We start from the raw sequence: 17,874 nt of genomic DNA on the forward strand, positions 1-17,874 counted from the left end.
ATATAAAAATTCTATTGAGTTTTAAAGTTTATTTTATGAAATTCTATAAAATATAAATTCAATAATTTTTAATTTGACACCTCAAAAATTCAATTATGTTCAATGTGAGGAATTTTCATGTCTCTCAAATATTTTACTTATTTCTTGAAAATTGAATAAAAACCGGCATTTTAAAAATGAATCCTAAATTTCTTATGTTATACTGAATCACACCCAACGTTTTTATTTAGAGGAATAACATTAGTCAACATACGACTTATTCATATATCAGACAAGTAAATTAAAGTACAAACAGTACAACAATCATGAATCATCTTTATAATAAATGATATTTATAATATAATTAACAATAATAAGCCAAATATTATTCTTATGTGTACTCTAATATAGTTACTGCGGCATTAACCAATAAGCTTATCTAAACATAACATTTTTTTTTTAACATGAATGTAATTATAATGGAAGATCCATTTATTTTACAATAAGTTACTGGAATAAGTATCGCCTGAAAAATTCTTTACATATATCAAATTTTCATGCGTACATTTTAATTATTTCTGTTGTTTTCACAATATATGTATAATAAACATAACATACATATGTTTGCTCTTTACGTAATTATACATTTCAAATGTAGATTCGATTTTAGATTTTTTTAAATATATATATATAAAGCTAAGAACTAATATAATAATTTTGCAAATGTCAACTTTTTATACATAAATTAAATTGTTAAATTTAGTCTGCAAAATGCAAAAGAATTAATAAAAATAAAAAATTTTTAATATCCAGCGTCAAAAAAAAAAAAATTGTGTTCCGATAATTTCTATAAAAAATAAAATATTACAATTAAAATCAGGGACGAATGTTATTAAATAATCACAAATAGGTGAAAGATAAGAAATTAATTAAGTTCAACTATAAAAAATATAATATAATAATTTAATTTTGTTCTTAATTAAAAAAGCAGGCTTTGTACTTTATTGCATTTGGTACATTTGTTCTTTATGGCTAAACTCAATCAATCTGATATTTTCTACCTTTTCTTTTTAAATATTACGTAAGTCACTGACTCTAATGAAAAACTAACAAGATACAATTTTTATTTAATACAAATTGCTTAATTTTTATTTTCAATTATTTTTTTTTTTTTATAGAAAAAATCGGAAAAACAGTGTTTTTTGTCAAATATAATATTTTAACTTAATTCCTGCTGGATGCGAAAAAGAAAATTTTATACTATTGCAATATTATTTTTTTTTTACAATAGACGTTGAGTGATTAACATTTTAAACTCACAGAGTTATACACTCTAAACTAATAACAAAAATTCATCCAACTAAGTCGTTATAACAGAATATTTTTCTCAAAAAAGAAAAAAAATATTTTCATATATATATATTGTCTACTCGAGCACATCTGTACTTTATAATTTCGTTAGATATTTAATATTTCATTCAAAATCTTGAAACTTCAGAATGTCTACTTTTTTTCATGTTGATACAAAAAAAAAATTTTTTCCATTTCAAAATATCTAAGAAAATATTTTAGATTTTAAAAAAAATATTGACATTATACTACAGTATTTTCAAATTCGTTGTTTCTTGATGGTGTAAAGACAAAAAAAAATTTTTACAAATATACTTTACAAGAGAGAAAAATGTTTGTTTTTTTTTTTTTATAGAAATAAAAGGAAAAATTAAAAGTAAAATTCATTGCAAAATAAACCAATAAATACAAAAATAACTACATTTTTTTTTCTTATATTTTGCAGTTTCATAACACTGAAAAAATGTTTAACAATTAATTGATATGTTTGTTTATTCATTTAAGCAATTTGTTAAAAAATACTAAAAAAAATTTTTTTAACTAAGAATTAATCGATTTTTTCCTTTAAGCAATTTGTTAACAATATCGCTTGTCGGTTAAAAAAATTAATTTCTATCGTTTTTACACAGATATTAATTTTTTTAGAAAAAGTAATTTCTTCTCGAATGTAAAATATATGTGAAATTTAATGCGCTTTACGGTAATTTCAAAATATTAAGATATCAAAATAAAATTTGGGTTTCATTAAAAAAAAAAAAAAAATTAGAATAATTTTCTTCAAATTCAAATTCAAAAAATTTTCTTCCTCAAAAAAAGTTTATTGTTTTTAAATTAAGCAGATACTTATACAAATAGGAAATTATTCAAGATAAATTAAATATTCCACTATTAGAAATGTTAATTATTTTTAAAGACACATTTATTTTGCCAATAGTCTGAAAAAAAAAAAATTACAAAAAGTATTATCCAAAAATATATATTATCTCTTGTAAAAAAAAAGTATAGTAAAATTAAAATAAAAAGACTATTTAAGAGCAAAATTTAGTTATTCGAAACTTCCAACAATACAAAAATTGTGAATTCTATTCTACAAAAATATGAATTTTTGTATTAAAAATTTTCTATTAACTGAAAATATTTGTTGAAATAAAATTATTCAAATGAAAATTGAAAATTTATTTACATTTACTTTAATTATTAACAATTCGATTTAGAAAAAATTTACAAAATGTAGAAAAAACAATTTAAAAATATTTTAGTAAAGCATAAAAATAGAATTTCCCCAAGTTTTAAGCTTTTGAATGATTATTATATTTTAAATTAAAGAAATTTTAAAAATTAGGAGTGCACCAGTCAACAAAAAAAAAAAAAATACTTTCGTATTATTTACATTACGATTTATATATGAAGCATATTCCAGTGCAATAATATAAAATAAAATAAAATATTTTGAAAAAAATAAAGGTCAAAAGTACTTTAACCCAAAAAAATGCAAAGAAATCTATATATAAATAATTTCAGACTGCATATTAAAACAAATAACATTATTTATAATTATTAATAGTGATCAACAGTAGTTATCATAAAAATGATATTTAAAAAAAAAAACTCAAATTTTAATAATTAAAAAATTGATGATGCATCTTTAATTAATTTCAAAGATATAAATTATCTTACTTCGAGTTCAAAAAAAAAAAAAAAATAAAACAAAGAAACTTAATTATTAAACAATTTTTTAAGAATATTATCAACAAAAAAAATTTTTCGAAAAATAGTTTTCTTCTATTCTTTTTCTTTTTTTTTCGTTTTGAACACATCAACAAACGAAAGTTAATTATTATATTTCTAATTTTCTAATACTACTATGTACAATGACACAGTTTGGGAATAGATGCTGAATTTCTAAACAATATTCACTTTAAGAAAAATAAAAGAAAATAAATTAACCTTAAATAGATCTTCGGCACTAGATGAGCTGCTGTTTGTCTATTAATACAATTATATACATACAGGCACACATATATGTATATAGAATGTATAATAATACTTATATAGTCATAAAAATATACGACTAAATATAATAATAATAATTATTAAAATATAGTTATAAGTGGCGATTGAATTAATAAATAATGCTAATATTTATAATTTCTTCATATAAATCAAACAGCAGAAATTGTAATATTTCATTTCTACAATAAATCATTTTTTCAACAGCTAAATATTTCAGCAAATATAATACGTTTTTCATTCTTGTTTCTTTACACATTTTTTCAAAATTTGACAAAGCAATTAAATATGCAACAAAAAAAGAATAATCTTGCGTTCCAATTGTTAAAGTCCTTTGAAAATAGTGTGCACTCATCTATAGATGCAGAGAACTTTAAAAATTCGTATACATATCCTCTCTCATTGCACGAAATTTTTTTTTTTATTTTTTCATAAATTAGTACTCTGCATTCTCTCATTATATTTTTTTTATCGCCATAAAATTTTAACATGAGTTACTATGAATGATATATTTATAATCATAGGTTTAATAGATTGTTTTTGGATTTAGTGTGTTTGTGTGTATGTGTATGTGGTTTTTTTTTCTATCTCTACTGCGTTACTAAGTCAACATAATTTGCAGGATACAGGCCAACTCTGCCGTCTTTTCTTCCTTTACACCATCCTTGTTCGTCCTCATCTTCTAGTTTTTCAAATATATCCCCTGAAAATTAATTTATCAGTTTAATTTAAAAAAGTTACATTAATTTAAAATTAGAATTACAAGAATAAATTTTTCAATATTTCGCTGAGAAAATTTTTTTTTTTTTTAATTATAACTGAAATTTAATAATTTAAAGTTAAAGATGTGCGCCGCCGCGTTTTTATTCGCTGATGCTGTTTCTGTACACCAATTATACAACTACGAAAATCGATTCTCTACACTACAATTTCATTTATCGATATCTATCGTTGCAACGATCAGCTGATTTTATTCTGTTGCGTTGAATTCTGCTTGATGTTTAAATATTATGTGACGTTGCAAAATTGTTGCAAGTCACAAATTTATATATTTAAATTAATTTTTATTTTGAAAATTAAAAATTTATTGATTTCGTCACTTTTTACTCTCTGGAAGTTACACGAACTTTCCAAGAATGGTCAATATTTATTATTGTATTATTTAATAACTAATTTTGTGAAATTTTGGGGTCATTACATTTTATTTCACCTATAGTCGTTGCGGCCTAATTTTAGAAAAATTTGATATTTCATATTAACGACTTTTAATATCCGTACAATTTATTTTTGACAATTATTTTATGCAATTTTTTTTTATTTACGTTGAAATTTAATTTTTAAGTTGAGTTTCACGGAAAATAGGTTAGTTTGAAAGCTTTGGAAATTTTATAAAAAAGAACAGAAATAATTTAGTTAGTAAATTTTTTTTTCATTGATATTTGTTAAAAATAGTCTAATTTACCAATGTTAATTGATAATTTTGTAAAAAAGGCCAAAATACTACGAGAAAATTAATATTCAAACTTACCTGTAAAATGTCAAAATTTTTCACATTTTATTTATACTTTCCAAGAAAGTTTATAAATATTATAAAATTTATTACTACCTAACAATAAGTACTTTCCATGTACTTTCACATGATATGTTGGCTTTTTATTTTTATAATATTGAAATATGAGAAATTTTACCTTGAATGTTGAACTTTTCAGGATTTTATCTGATTTTGAACACTTATATCTTCGCAGGCGATTAATGAAAAGATCCCATTTTGGTTTTAAAATTTAAGTTTAATCTTCTTTATTCATTTTATCAAAATTTGGTGATGGAGAACGAGCTACTTTTTATTATTATTCACTTTAAAAAATCTACGTTAAAATACGAATTTAAAGGTTAAAAAACAAGTAATTTTATAAAAAACTGAAGTTGGTTTTCTCAATATAGATTTATTTGTATGATTTTTGTTTATTAAAATACTTGTTTTTTAACCTTTAAATGCGTATTTTACGGTGAATTTTTTAAAGTGAATAATAAGTAGCTAATAAAAAGTAGCTCGTTCTCCATCATCAAATTTTGATAAGATGAATAAAGAAGATTTAACTTAAATTTTAAAACCAAAATGGGATTTTTTCATTAAATTAAATAAATAATTTTTTATGAAACCTTGTATCTCGGGGTTTTCCGGGTCGCAGATTACGAATCTGATGTCAGATTTTCAAAATTCAAAATGGCGGATCTAATATGGCGGTCAAAATTTATAAAAGTTCATCGAATTCACTTGAAACTTGTTACTTGAAGGTTTTTGGAGTTGCTGATTACGAATTTGATGTCGGGTTTTCCAAATTCATAATGGCGGATCCAATATGGTGGTCGAAATTTATAAATGTTATTATGTTATTATCAGCGACCCCAAAAACTCCTAGACACCAAGTTTTATAAAAAATAATTAATATTTATAAATTTCGACCGCCATATTGGATCCGCCATTCTGAATTTTCAAAATCTGACATCATATTCGTTATCAGCGACACCAAAAACCTTCAAGTAACAAGTTTCAAGTGAATTCGATGAACTTTTATAAATTTCGACCGCCATATTGAATCCGCCATTTTGAATTTTGAAAATCTGACATCATATTCGTAATCAGCGACCCCAAAAACCCCTAAGTAACAACTTTCAAATGAATTGGTGAATTTTTATAAATTTCGACCGCCATATTGGATCCGCCATTTTGAATTTTGAAAATCTGACATCAGATTCGTAATCAGCGACCCGGAAAACCCCGAGATACCAGGTTTCATAAAAAATTATTTATTTGTACAAGATTTCCTATCACCTTTCATTGAAGGGTTGTTTTTACCCCTAAAAGCAAAAAATGACCTGATCTAGCAAAACGGCCAGACACGGGTATCTTTTTTTTGGTCCTAGTTTATGAAAATCATTGATTTTTTCGTGTGTGAAAAATCGTGTCGGACGGTGTTATAAAAATAAAAAGCCAACATATCATGTGAAAGTACATGAAAAGTACTTATTGTTAGGTAGTAATAAATTTTATAAAATTTATAAACTTTCCTAGAAAATATAAATAAAATGTGACAAATTTTGACATTTTACAGGTAAGTTTGAATATTAATTTTTTCGTAGTATTTTGGCCTTTTTTACACAATTATCAATTAACGTTGGTAAATTAGACTATTTTTAACAAATATTAATGAAAAAAAAATTTACTAACTAAATTATTTCTGTTCTTTTTTATAAAATTTCCAAAGCTTTCAAACTAACCTATTTTCCGTGAAACTCAATTTAAAAATTAAATTTCAACGTAAATAAAAAAAAATTGCATAAAATAATTGTCAAAAATGAATTGTAGGGATATTCAAAGTCATTAATACGAAATATCAAATTTTTCTAAAAATAGGCTGCAACGACTATAGGTGAAATAAAATGGAATGACCCTTTGTCTATTTCGAGTACATTTGTAATCATCTGGAAAGCCTGAAACCTGTTTAAATCCTGTCTACTTTCCTGTTATCCTGAGTCAAGATCCAATCAGTCAATTTCTTCTAGTCGAACCTCGAAAATTATTCGATTTTCTTATTAAGGGGGTGTGACACCTTTGACCAGAAAAAAAATCAATGTTTTTTTGTTTTCTAAAACGATACAATATGATGTGTAGAATAGAAATTATATCAGCAAAAGCGATTTCATATGTTGAAAATTTAAACGCGTTTTTCTCGAAATGACATTTTTCAAAACGGTGGGCAGTCTAGCTCGAACAGTTTTGATCGAATTGACTTCAGCCAAAGTTTTTTTTGATCGTCATTTACTAATGCTTTAGAGTACGTAGCGGATTTTTTATAAGGCAGTCCAACTTGTGCCGTAGCGTGACGTCACTTTTCAAAATGGTGACTGGTTGGAAGACGTCACGCTACGTCACAAGTTGGACTGCCTTATTGGTTTTTTTTGGCAATAGATTTTTTGAAATAATTTCGCCTTAAAAATCGACTTTTTCCTTCAAATAGCTACCAAATTCACAAAAATTAATATTCTTAAAATATCTTACGTACTCTAAAGTTAAATCTATCACAGATTTAGAAAAAATTTAAATTTTTATTTTATATTAAACGGTCTAACCGGAATCTTGCCCACCGATTTGCCCTGCAGAGAAACGAGACCAACTTTAGTGACATCTATAGTCAACAAATTAAATTTTTTTTTTAAGTACAAATATATTTTCGTAAACTTAAAAAGTTAACAAATAAAGTATCCAGAACCAAATTTTGTTTATTTTATTCCTGTGACTTAAAAAAATTGAAAAACAAGTTCAAAGGTGTCACTCCCCCTTAATAACTTTATAAATTTTACCGTTTCCTGCCTTTAATTTTGATTAAACTGTGTATTTGAAGATTCAAAGAAAATTCCATTGTTTTGCGAAGATTTATTGTCAATCTTTGGCTTTCCTATTTGTAAGAATTGGAAAAAATCTAGTAGTCATCCTCCTCTTTTCAAGATATTTTTGGAGCAGAAAAACAATAATTCAACATCTTTTGGACCGAATTGATAGAAATCTTTCATCAATTCAGAAAAATTAATTATTAAATTAAAATTTAAGAAAATTGGAACACCTTTTGTTATTTGAAGCTATATTCACTTTATTTAGTCACTTCCCGAAAAATCTATTTAAAATAAATATTTGAAGATCAAGAATCAACAATTTTTGGTATCTAAGAAAAATAATATTTATTTCATTAAAATAATTGAAGATCAAAAATCAACAAATCTTAGTTGCTAAGAAAAATCTATAAAACGACTAGAAAACAGGACTCGACCTCTTTCGTTTGGTGGCTTTCAGAGAAGAATAGTGTGAAAAAGTTTAAATTAAATTATTTTCTTATTAATAAAATATTTGAGAATTAATTTATTAATTGTGAAATAGAAGACAATTATTTTGTGAATATTCAGGCGAGACAAATTTTGACTTTTAAGAAAGAAAAATTATTTATTTGAATTTTATTTATTTACTTGAATTTTCTCCGATTTAATAATGTTTGTTTAATTTTTAAATTCATTCATAATGTGATTCAATATTGTGATTTATTTGAATTTAGATTTATTATTTTTTTGGAAAATTCGGTCGAAAGAGCAATCCCTATTTTCTTTATTAATCCCCTTTTTGTTTTCATTGAAATTGTAAGTCGAACTCCTCCGCATGTCTTAACAAGATTGGGACTGAGTTAGCCAATCAATAATTTTATTATGTGATTTTATGTTTATCTTAATTTATTTATTTTTGATTCGCAAAGGATCTGGCGCCCGACTTGTTTAAATTTTCATTTTATTAAAATATTACGATCTCAGTAATATTTCTCATTATTTATTTATAGTTTTATATTGTAACAGGATTTTAAATTGACGTAACTCTCTATGAAATTTTAATTATATTATTTTCAGGGGTAGTTAAAAATAATACGCCCCTGGAATGAACCCTTATAGGCGCATGCGTCTCATCAAAGAAATTTGATTAGAAGTGGGCAGACGACAGGGCAAATTTGCCAATGACCCTACCTAAACCCTTTATTAAATATAAAATGCTTAATAATAAGAAAACTTTAATTAAGCAATATAAAAATATTTTTACTATTGAATTTTTTTTTGTTAATTATATTGCTTCCTAATAAAAAAATACTAATTTCCTTAATATACTTAAGTATAAAATAATAATAATAATAATTTTATTATATTTATATCATTATTATAATTATTTTTTAAATAAAATATTCATAATCTATTATTATTATTATCATCAAAATAATATTTATTATTATCATTATTCTCAATAAATTATTATTAAATATCTATGAATGTATTACATCTATATATTTCAAAAAAATGAATCGAATTTTTTTTGTACTTTTTTCCCAATTCAAATTTTTCTCATAAAAAAGTACAAAAAAATTTCGCTAAAGTTTTAAAAATATATATATGTCATATATCATAGACAATTAATAAATAACAATTTAATAATAATAACAAAAATAAATAATATATTACATAATTAATTAATAAATATTAAATTGATAATAATAATAGATTATTAATTTTATAAAAAAATAATAACAATAATGATATAAATATAATAAAATTATTAATATTATAATTATTATTATTTTTACATACTTAAGTACATTAAGTAAATTAATATTTTTTTATTAAGAAGCAATATAATTAACAAAAAAAAATAAATTCAATAGTGAAAATAGTTTTATATTGCTTTATTAACGTTTTCTTATTATTAAGCATTTTATATAAGCGCGCTTTTTTCGACCTATAAGAGAGTTGTCGTAGCGCAAGCGCAGTAGCGTTTAGGTAGGGTCATTGGCAACTCTGCGACAGGGCCTCATTCTTGGATATTGCGTCGTATGTGCCGTCGTATGTATTGAATTTTGAATTGTGGCCACAAAGTGTGCAAAAGGAAAATTTAATATTATAAATCGCAAGAGTGTTGAAATTAGAATTGATATAATAGATCTCAAAGGAAAATTGATATAAATAAATAATTAAATTAAATAAATTAAATGTAAGTAGGTTTCTCATAATAAATTTATAGTTTAAATAGACGCTCTTTGTTTCTAGGTTCACCCAACATCATCCCCTCTGGGATTGAATTAAATTGAATTAAATTAAATCTATAGTAACAATTAAAATAATAAATTAAACTTTATCTTTAATAAATTTTTGTCAACCTTCTGTCGACTGGCGCCTGACAAACTTTAAAGCCAAACATTGAACCCACACAGCTGTGAACCCGGCCGCGTGTGGTGTGGAATTCTTTAATTTAATATTTTCATTAATAAATTAAATTCCTGTTTCAATATTATATTATAAATTATTATTATTAAAAGTTTAAAAATGGATAAAATATTAGAAGAATCGGTAAAAAAGTTCGGAAATCATTTGGACGCTTTTAGTCTACAAAGAAGAAAATCAAAACAAAAATATATTAACAAAATTTATTGTGATCAGTATTTAAAGGATAAAATATATAAATTGAGTTGTGGATCCAAATTTGTAAAAAATGTAATTGATTTTTATGCTCTGAGCGGACGTCCAGGGCGGTTGATTTTACGAAAGGCGTTATGCAGTGAGATGTGTTGAGTCCCTTTTTTATTTACTTTGTTTATTGCGGATTAGGAAGATTTTTTAAGAGCTAAAGGAATCAGGGAAATCTCACTTGATCACCTGACGGAGACCATAATCTTTACTTATGCAGATTATTTAGCCATTTTAGCAGAATCCAAAATAGAAATGAACAAAATTCTTAAAGCCTTGTATGAGTACTGTCAACTTAATAATTTAGAAATAAATATAGAAAAAACTAAAATTGTTATCTTCAAAAAAGGAGGCTATGCGCAAAATAATTATCCAGCTTTTAAGTACGGTAACTCCATAGTGGAAATTGTAAAGAATTATACGTATCTAAGTGTACCGTTTTCTCAATCTTCTATTTTCAATCTCGCTAAGGAAAATACTGTTTTTAAATACAAGATATCTATAACGTCCACGGTTTCTTTAATTCATAGAATGGACTTAAATTCTTGGAATTGTATTGATAAACTTTTTCAGATCCTGGTAGTTAGTATTGTAATGTATGGCGTTTTAGTCTGAGGCATTAGATATCTTGATGATATAAAAAAAATCCAAACAGATTTCTTTAAATTATTATTCCAGACCCCGAAAAATACGCCAAGATACGCAATCAGACTAGAGGTAGGAGCAACTCAAATTTCAACTAAGATTTTTGAATAAATATTTAATTTCATAGAAAAAATACAAAAAATGTTTGATGAGATGCCTTAAAAAATGTTTCAATAGAATGATAATTATAAATAAACAAAATCCAGGGAAACAAAATTGTATTAAGTTTAGTTGGTTGGAGCAAGTGAAAAAATTCTTTAATACAATAGGAGTGGAGGCTAATTGGAAAATACCCCTTACAAAATTAAAAAAATGGCACTGATTAAATCTTACAAAGAGAAATTATTTCAAATAGATCTGGGGAGGGCCCAATCATCATCTTCTCTAATCATTTTCCCACACTTGGAATTAATTCAAGAAGCTCAAAAATATCTAACAATAAATAATCTATCACTTAAAATAATTAAAGGTAAGATAGTGATAATTTTTTTTCTCACAGTTGACATCAGTCTTGAATACTATAAAAGCTGAGACTCTTAACTAAGAAGGTGTATTGCATAGCACAAATTTATTTCTTTTTTGATGAAATGCAGTAATATTATTTAATTTTTAATTAAATAATTTTTATTTTTTATAAACTGCCGTCTGACAACTGAAAATTCCTATATGAAATCCTATATTGTTTCCTTTATATAATTCCATGTGAAATCTTAGATAGATATTTCAGAATCTACATGAAATCCTACGTGATTTCTTATGTTCAAATCTATAATATATATTATCCCACGTGAAGATTTTTAATATGATTTTATGTAAGATTTTTTGTAATAATTTTTTATTCGAGAATTAAAAAAAGATTTAATGTATGATTTGATATAGGAAAATTTCTGGTTAAGGATTGAGCAGTGAATTTTGGTAGATTTTTTTTATGAGGAAACACGAAGGAAATTGACGTGGGAAATTGAAAGAAAAAATGTGTCGAGAAAAATTGTAGGATTTCACATAGGAATTTACATAATTTATTATCTAAGAATACGTTTATAAAAATTTACATAGAATCCCACTTCAAATCATGTCTCAATTTCCTATATGATTTTTCATAAGATCCTATATATTTTCTTACATTACACATAGGATTTTATGTGGATTTTAATATATGAATTTATGTGAGATCCTAAATAAGATCCTACATGAGAATTTTCAGTAGGGAATAGCATCATTCCAATATGGATTTGTTGAGTATAAAAACAAACTATCACCTAATTTCACCGAGGATAATCTTCGCAATATTGGTGATCATTCAATGAATCAAAAAGCCTCGCAAGCTTGGTTATTACTTCGATCATTTCCTTTCTTACTGTGTGAGAAAATAGAAAAAGGTAATAAACATATGAATTTAATTTTGTTGCTTCAGCGTGTAATGGAAATTTGCATGGCTCCAAAACTGACAAAAAATTTATTGCCATAACTCAAATATTTGACGAATGAATAGTACGAATAGTCACGAGTACAAAACATTTTTTCTAGGTGAAAATAATAAATAAATTTCACCACGTAAAACATTATGCGGAATGTATATTATATTCGGGACCAATGGTATTATATGGTATGATAATGACGTTGTGTTCAGAACGAGATCTGTCAAAGCAAACGGAGTTGTTTTTAGATAAAAGAGATTATTTGTTTGCTTGAATGCAAAAGTCACACGGAGAGAAGAGTTTTAATGGATTCTACTTTACGCGTTTAGTAAGCGAAAAAGTAGTAATAACGACTAAATATAAAGTAGCATGTACGAAACATAGCATAGTTCCGTTCATTAGATTCTACTAAACAGCGTAGTTTGAAAGACTTTTTATTTCGTAAGAGTTACTATAGACTGCGCAGTGCATCAATATTTAAAAATGGCGGAAGAGTAACAAAAGTAGTGAAAAGTCAAGAAGACTAGATACAGGAGGGCGATCTCGAGTGGTGGGGGTATGCGAAGATTGTAGGGCCTTCGCTTAGCGTGGTTTCTCAGCCGTGGACTGTGCGCCAATTGACAAATTCTATTCTGCGTATACTAACACATATGCAATGTACATATTAGCCTTCTGCTTTCTTCTTGTGCTGACTCTTTTGCTGATTTTTGAAATTTATTTTGTGTTATTTTCCAATGTTTTTTTTATATTTTTATGTGATGGTTTAAAAAGATTGTGATTATTTGATGTACATTTAAAAATAGTGCGTACTTGTTGTATTGTCAACTGTACGAATAGTGCTGTTAGTGAAAAGGAAAATAGAAAACATTTATTTTCTTTTCCCAAACATGAGATAAGTATTGTATTTGATATAACATTCTTACTTTATGTTTAAAGACACTTTTTTATTTCATTTGAAAATAGATAAGATTTGTATGTTAAATTTAATTTTCTTAATTTGCAGCATCATAAAGAAAGGTGGCTGCAAAGTATTATCCCTAACCTAAAAATGGAAGAAGGAAGGAGTAGAAAATATTTATTTTATTTGCGAAGAGCACTTTTCGGAAGACTGTCTACGTAAAAGTGACATCAAAGTATTAAAAGATGGAGTAAAAACAATTTTACCACGACAACCCGTTACCTTAAAGGAAAGCAGTGTTCCATCTATTTTCAAGGAAGTAAGTTAAATCAACTTAAACGGTATTGAAGATTTCATTTTTAAGTCTCACTCGAAAAGTGTATTTACAATATTAATTTGCAAATTGGTAGCTGCTAATAAATATTTATAAATACGGATCAATTTTCTAAAATAGTCAGAAAAATTGCAAAATTTATATGTTTTAAAGTTTCTTTGAAACGCTAAGCGAAGGCCCCCAATCTTAGCATACCCCCACCACTTGAGATCGCCCTGCTGTATCTAGTCTTCTTGTGAAAAGTATTATTTGTAGAAATGGACATTACAGAACTGTTGTGTAATTGAGAATTTTCACAATATGCATTTGAAGATAGAATTTTGAACGAAATGCATTGCGCTCTAGACGTGTACTCTGAACACTTTTGGGCTCAAAACGTGCAAAATCAGTAATAAGTATAATCTTTTACATATTTTTCGTTTTTTTCTTCAAATTAGAAAATAAATTTTTAAAATAATTTGAATATTTTTTAATCTTGTAACATGGACAATTTTTTAACAAGGCTTAAACAAGATTTGAATTTAGTGCAAATGAGAATGGTAGAAAAAATATTTTCTAACCTCAAAATTCTTATTATAATGTGACGGGAAAATATTTCTTGACATTATTTTGAGAAATAAATGATCAAATATCTTAGAAAAGGGTTAGGGAAAAAAAGTCAATAACTCGCCCCTGTGACCTTACATCGATCTAGGCGCCAATAGTTCAATATATTGGCGCATTACCGAAAATCGTCGGGTCCGTTCCTCACTCTTTGTCCCTACGTCTTGTGTGCTGGACTATATCTCCTTGGTTGTTTGAATTATACTAATTTGTATTGAGTTGTTTGATCTATCGAATATTGGAATTGTATTAAATTTGAGGATCGACATTATCCAAAATTATATATTGTTGAACAAAAGTTGGAAAGAGTCGATATTTGATCATACAAGTAAGTGATTAATGTACCTTTTATTTTATCTTTTGTAATAAATTCAATATTCCTGGAAGTCGCTTAATATTTTATTTTTATATTTTGTATTTGGGTTCACCAACTTCCCTCCCTGTGATCTAAGTCTTTTGTTAATTTTAATTAATAAATTAACTGGCGTCCGCGTGCAATTAAAATCTATTTTATTTTATATTGTCAAATAGAGCCCCAGCAACTCTGAACCCGGTCGCGCTGGGTGAGGAATAATTTTAAATTCGATCATTTATTCTTATTTTAATATATTTCTCTTAATAACAAATTATTCCGTCTCAATATATAATAAATTTTTCAATATCATAAAATATTGAAAAATTATTGGTATCAGGTGACTACCGTTAATATATATTTTATATATCAAAATTATTTTTTGTCACTTACAAAAACGCTTATGCTTTTCTTAAATGCGCCTAAGTCTACAAGTGCGCTTCTTCTTTGGCTAGAGGGTCAGTTAGAAATAAATGATAATTTAAAACAAAAGTGAAGGGATACGGTAAAAGCTAGATATTAAAAGTTAATGAACGAGAAAATTCAATGCACCACTTTGATTAGAAGATCCGGGACATGTTTATTAAATAATAATTTTTTGAAATACCCTTTTTTAAGACAGCCAGGAGGTTATTTTTTGGTATTAAATATTTTTAATAATTAATATTAATAATTTTAATATTTTTTGTAATATGTTTTTAGGAAATAAATCTAAATTCTAATATAACTTCTAAATTCTTATATTTGTTTAAGGGGGGAACACCAGTTGTAACTTTCGAAAAATCGATTTTTTTTTTTGCATTTTCTTAAAGTATACATATTTAGAAATGTGTCTGTAAATTTTAAACTTGATCCGGTGAAAAATAAATGAGATATACAGAACACTGCAGCGGCGCGTCCCGTGGCTTCAGACAAGGTGGCCAGCCATACCTGACCCTAACGACAGATGGCCTTTTCCTATGATTTAGAAACGGCAACCACTGCGGAAGAGTTATTATATGGTCCAGGAATCGATGACTCTTTGTAAATTGGAAACAAAATTTCTTCTGAACAAAAAAAAGTAAGTTAAAACTTTGAATGCGTTTTTCTCAAAATGTAATTTTCCAAGTCGGTGACCACGATTACTCGAATACCATTAAACCGATTTATTTAAAATTTAGTGTGCTTCATTTACACATATAAGTCTAGTTCGTGATCGAAGGATTTTTTTTTATGCAAAACTTTTTTTTATATAGCTGAAAATCGACCGTATTTTTTTAACGAAAATCATACTTTTGACTTTGACAGGTCGCCATTTTGTCAAATTTTTTTTTTTTTTTAAATCCTTCGATCACGAACTAGATAATCTTATAATAAATGTAAATCAATTTCATTTTTGTATTTCAGACGAAGTATACTTGCAGAATGCTGGTCACCGCAATTCGCCTTTTTTCTTAAGGCGCCACTTCAATGGCTCATATCTCTAAAAGTTTTTGTTAAAAAAAATTTTTTTTACTTTTAAATTACAGCTTTTAACATGTACTTTTAACTAATAAATAGTATTCTTTAAAAAGATTCATTGTTCTTTTGGAAAATATTCTTGTAAAAAGCATTATTTCTTGAGTTACAACTGGTGTTCCCCCCTTAATAAATTTATTTTTAGTTTGAGGATGATTTCGTGGACAGGTATCCCGATCGCGAAAGGGGTATTAAGGTAAATTAAGGTAAATAATGTTAATTTTTTAAACACATTCTTCGGTTATTCTTAAATTAAAGTAATGAATTTATTTTATATAGGCTATTGATGCCTGTCAAACGCAGATTGACAGATTACTGAACCGAGCCGTGCAACATAAATTAAATCTTTCACCATTAGCAATCATCGTAGGATCTGATATCCAAAATATTACAGATAGCTACATATATTACATATGAGAGGCTGATAGTAAAAATGATTTAAAATAACATTGGGAGCAAAAGTGGGATAAGTGACTTGGGAGCAAAAACGGGTTAAAATGATTCGTGTAATTTATTGATAAATTCATTATATTATCGATTAAAAAATATTAATTATAATAAAATATGCATTTTTTCCTATTGTTAATATTTTTTAATCGATAATATAATGAATTTATCAATAAATTACACGAATCATTTTAACCCGTTTTTGCTCCCAAGTCACTTATCCCACTTTTGCTCCCAATGTTATTTTAAACCATTTTTACTATCAGCCCCTCATATACTAGACCTATTCGAAACTGGAAGAATAAATGTAAACAAGATCTCTTGTTTTTCAAAAGATATCAATGATATTAATATTAAAACGGCTATGTTAAAAAAAAAAAGAAAACACAACTCGTCAGAACATAATGCGACTTTACTAGGGCCTTAAACTCACACTTAAACACATTGTATTAATTTTTGTTTTCCTTTTTTTCCCCTTTCTGGTTATTCTACTTGTTCTAGAATGTAAAAATTTATAATCTTTATAGGACTGACGAGGTACCCGGGCATCTTTTGCATTTTCAAATTGATGTTTTTCATAATTTTTAAAATCGTATCGACCTAAGGTTTTTTGACATCTCAAATTTATCCATACAAAGTTTTTAAATATTATTTATAATGTACCTTTTTTATTTATTTACTCAGAAATAATAAATAAAGTTTTTTCACCCTTAAAAGGCAGACGAGGTACCCGGGTATCTCCATACATTTCATGCAGATAAATGTAGAAATTTCTATTAAAAAATTATGAAAAATTACATTAAACAATTTTTAATAATTTTTATAGTAATGCACATAATATTTTTTATAAAATATGTAATTTAGTTAGTATAGTTAAATAATAATATTCATAAGAAATCATCAGTTTTTAACTTAATAGTTACCATAAAAGTGAAGTTTGAATAGAATTAATTTGTATTAAAAATGTATTTTAAATAATAAAAAATAAATTTCTTACATTTTTTTATTTGATTTCATAAATAATCTGCCTAAATATGTACCTGTTTTGCAATCTAACAAATAGTATATACACGGATACTATTTAATGAAAGATCAATGAAATTGTGAATATATACAAAATAATTAATATGTAATGGACAGTTTTTTAATAATCACCTAATAATGATAATAGATAATAGCAAAAAAAATCTTGTTTTAAGATGAGTCTTAAAATCAGCGCTAGTAGTTTTAATGGAAATTGCATTCCGTATATTCAGCAAAGCTGCCTTAAAAATGTTGCCTCTGAAAATAAGAC

General features: G+C 25.9%; 1 protein-coding gene across 1 annotated transcript in view; it reads right to left on the bottom strand.

The window, feature by feature from the left end:
• Nucleotides 1–710: 710 nt before the first annotated feature.
• LOC127287609 (protein kinase C and casein kinase substrate in neurons protein 1) overlaps nt 711–17,874 on the bottom strand; it is a 57,454-nt gene continuing 40,290 nt past the window's right edge. Inside the window, exon 9 of the mRNA XM_051314626.1 lies at nt 711–4,042. Within this exon, the coding sequence (XP_051170583.1) occupies nt 3,930–4,042 (113 nt within the window). The 3' untranslated portion in view covers nt 711–3,929. The remainder of the gene's footprint in view (nt 4,043–17,874) is intronic.

Source organism: Leptopilina boulardi, unplaced genomic scaffold, assembly GCF_019393585.1.
Source record: "Leptopilina boulardi isolate dan_hultmark-lab unplaced genomic scaffold, ZJU_Lbou_2.1 LbouV2_371, whole genome shotgun sequence".
NCBI classification, from domain to species: Eukaryota; Metazoa; Arthropoda; class Insecta; order Hymenoptera; family Figitidae; genus Leptopilina; species Leptopilina boulardi.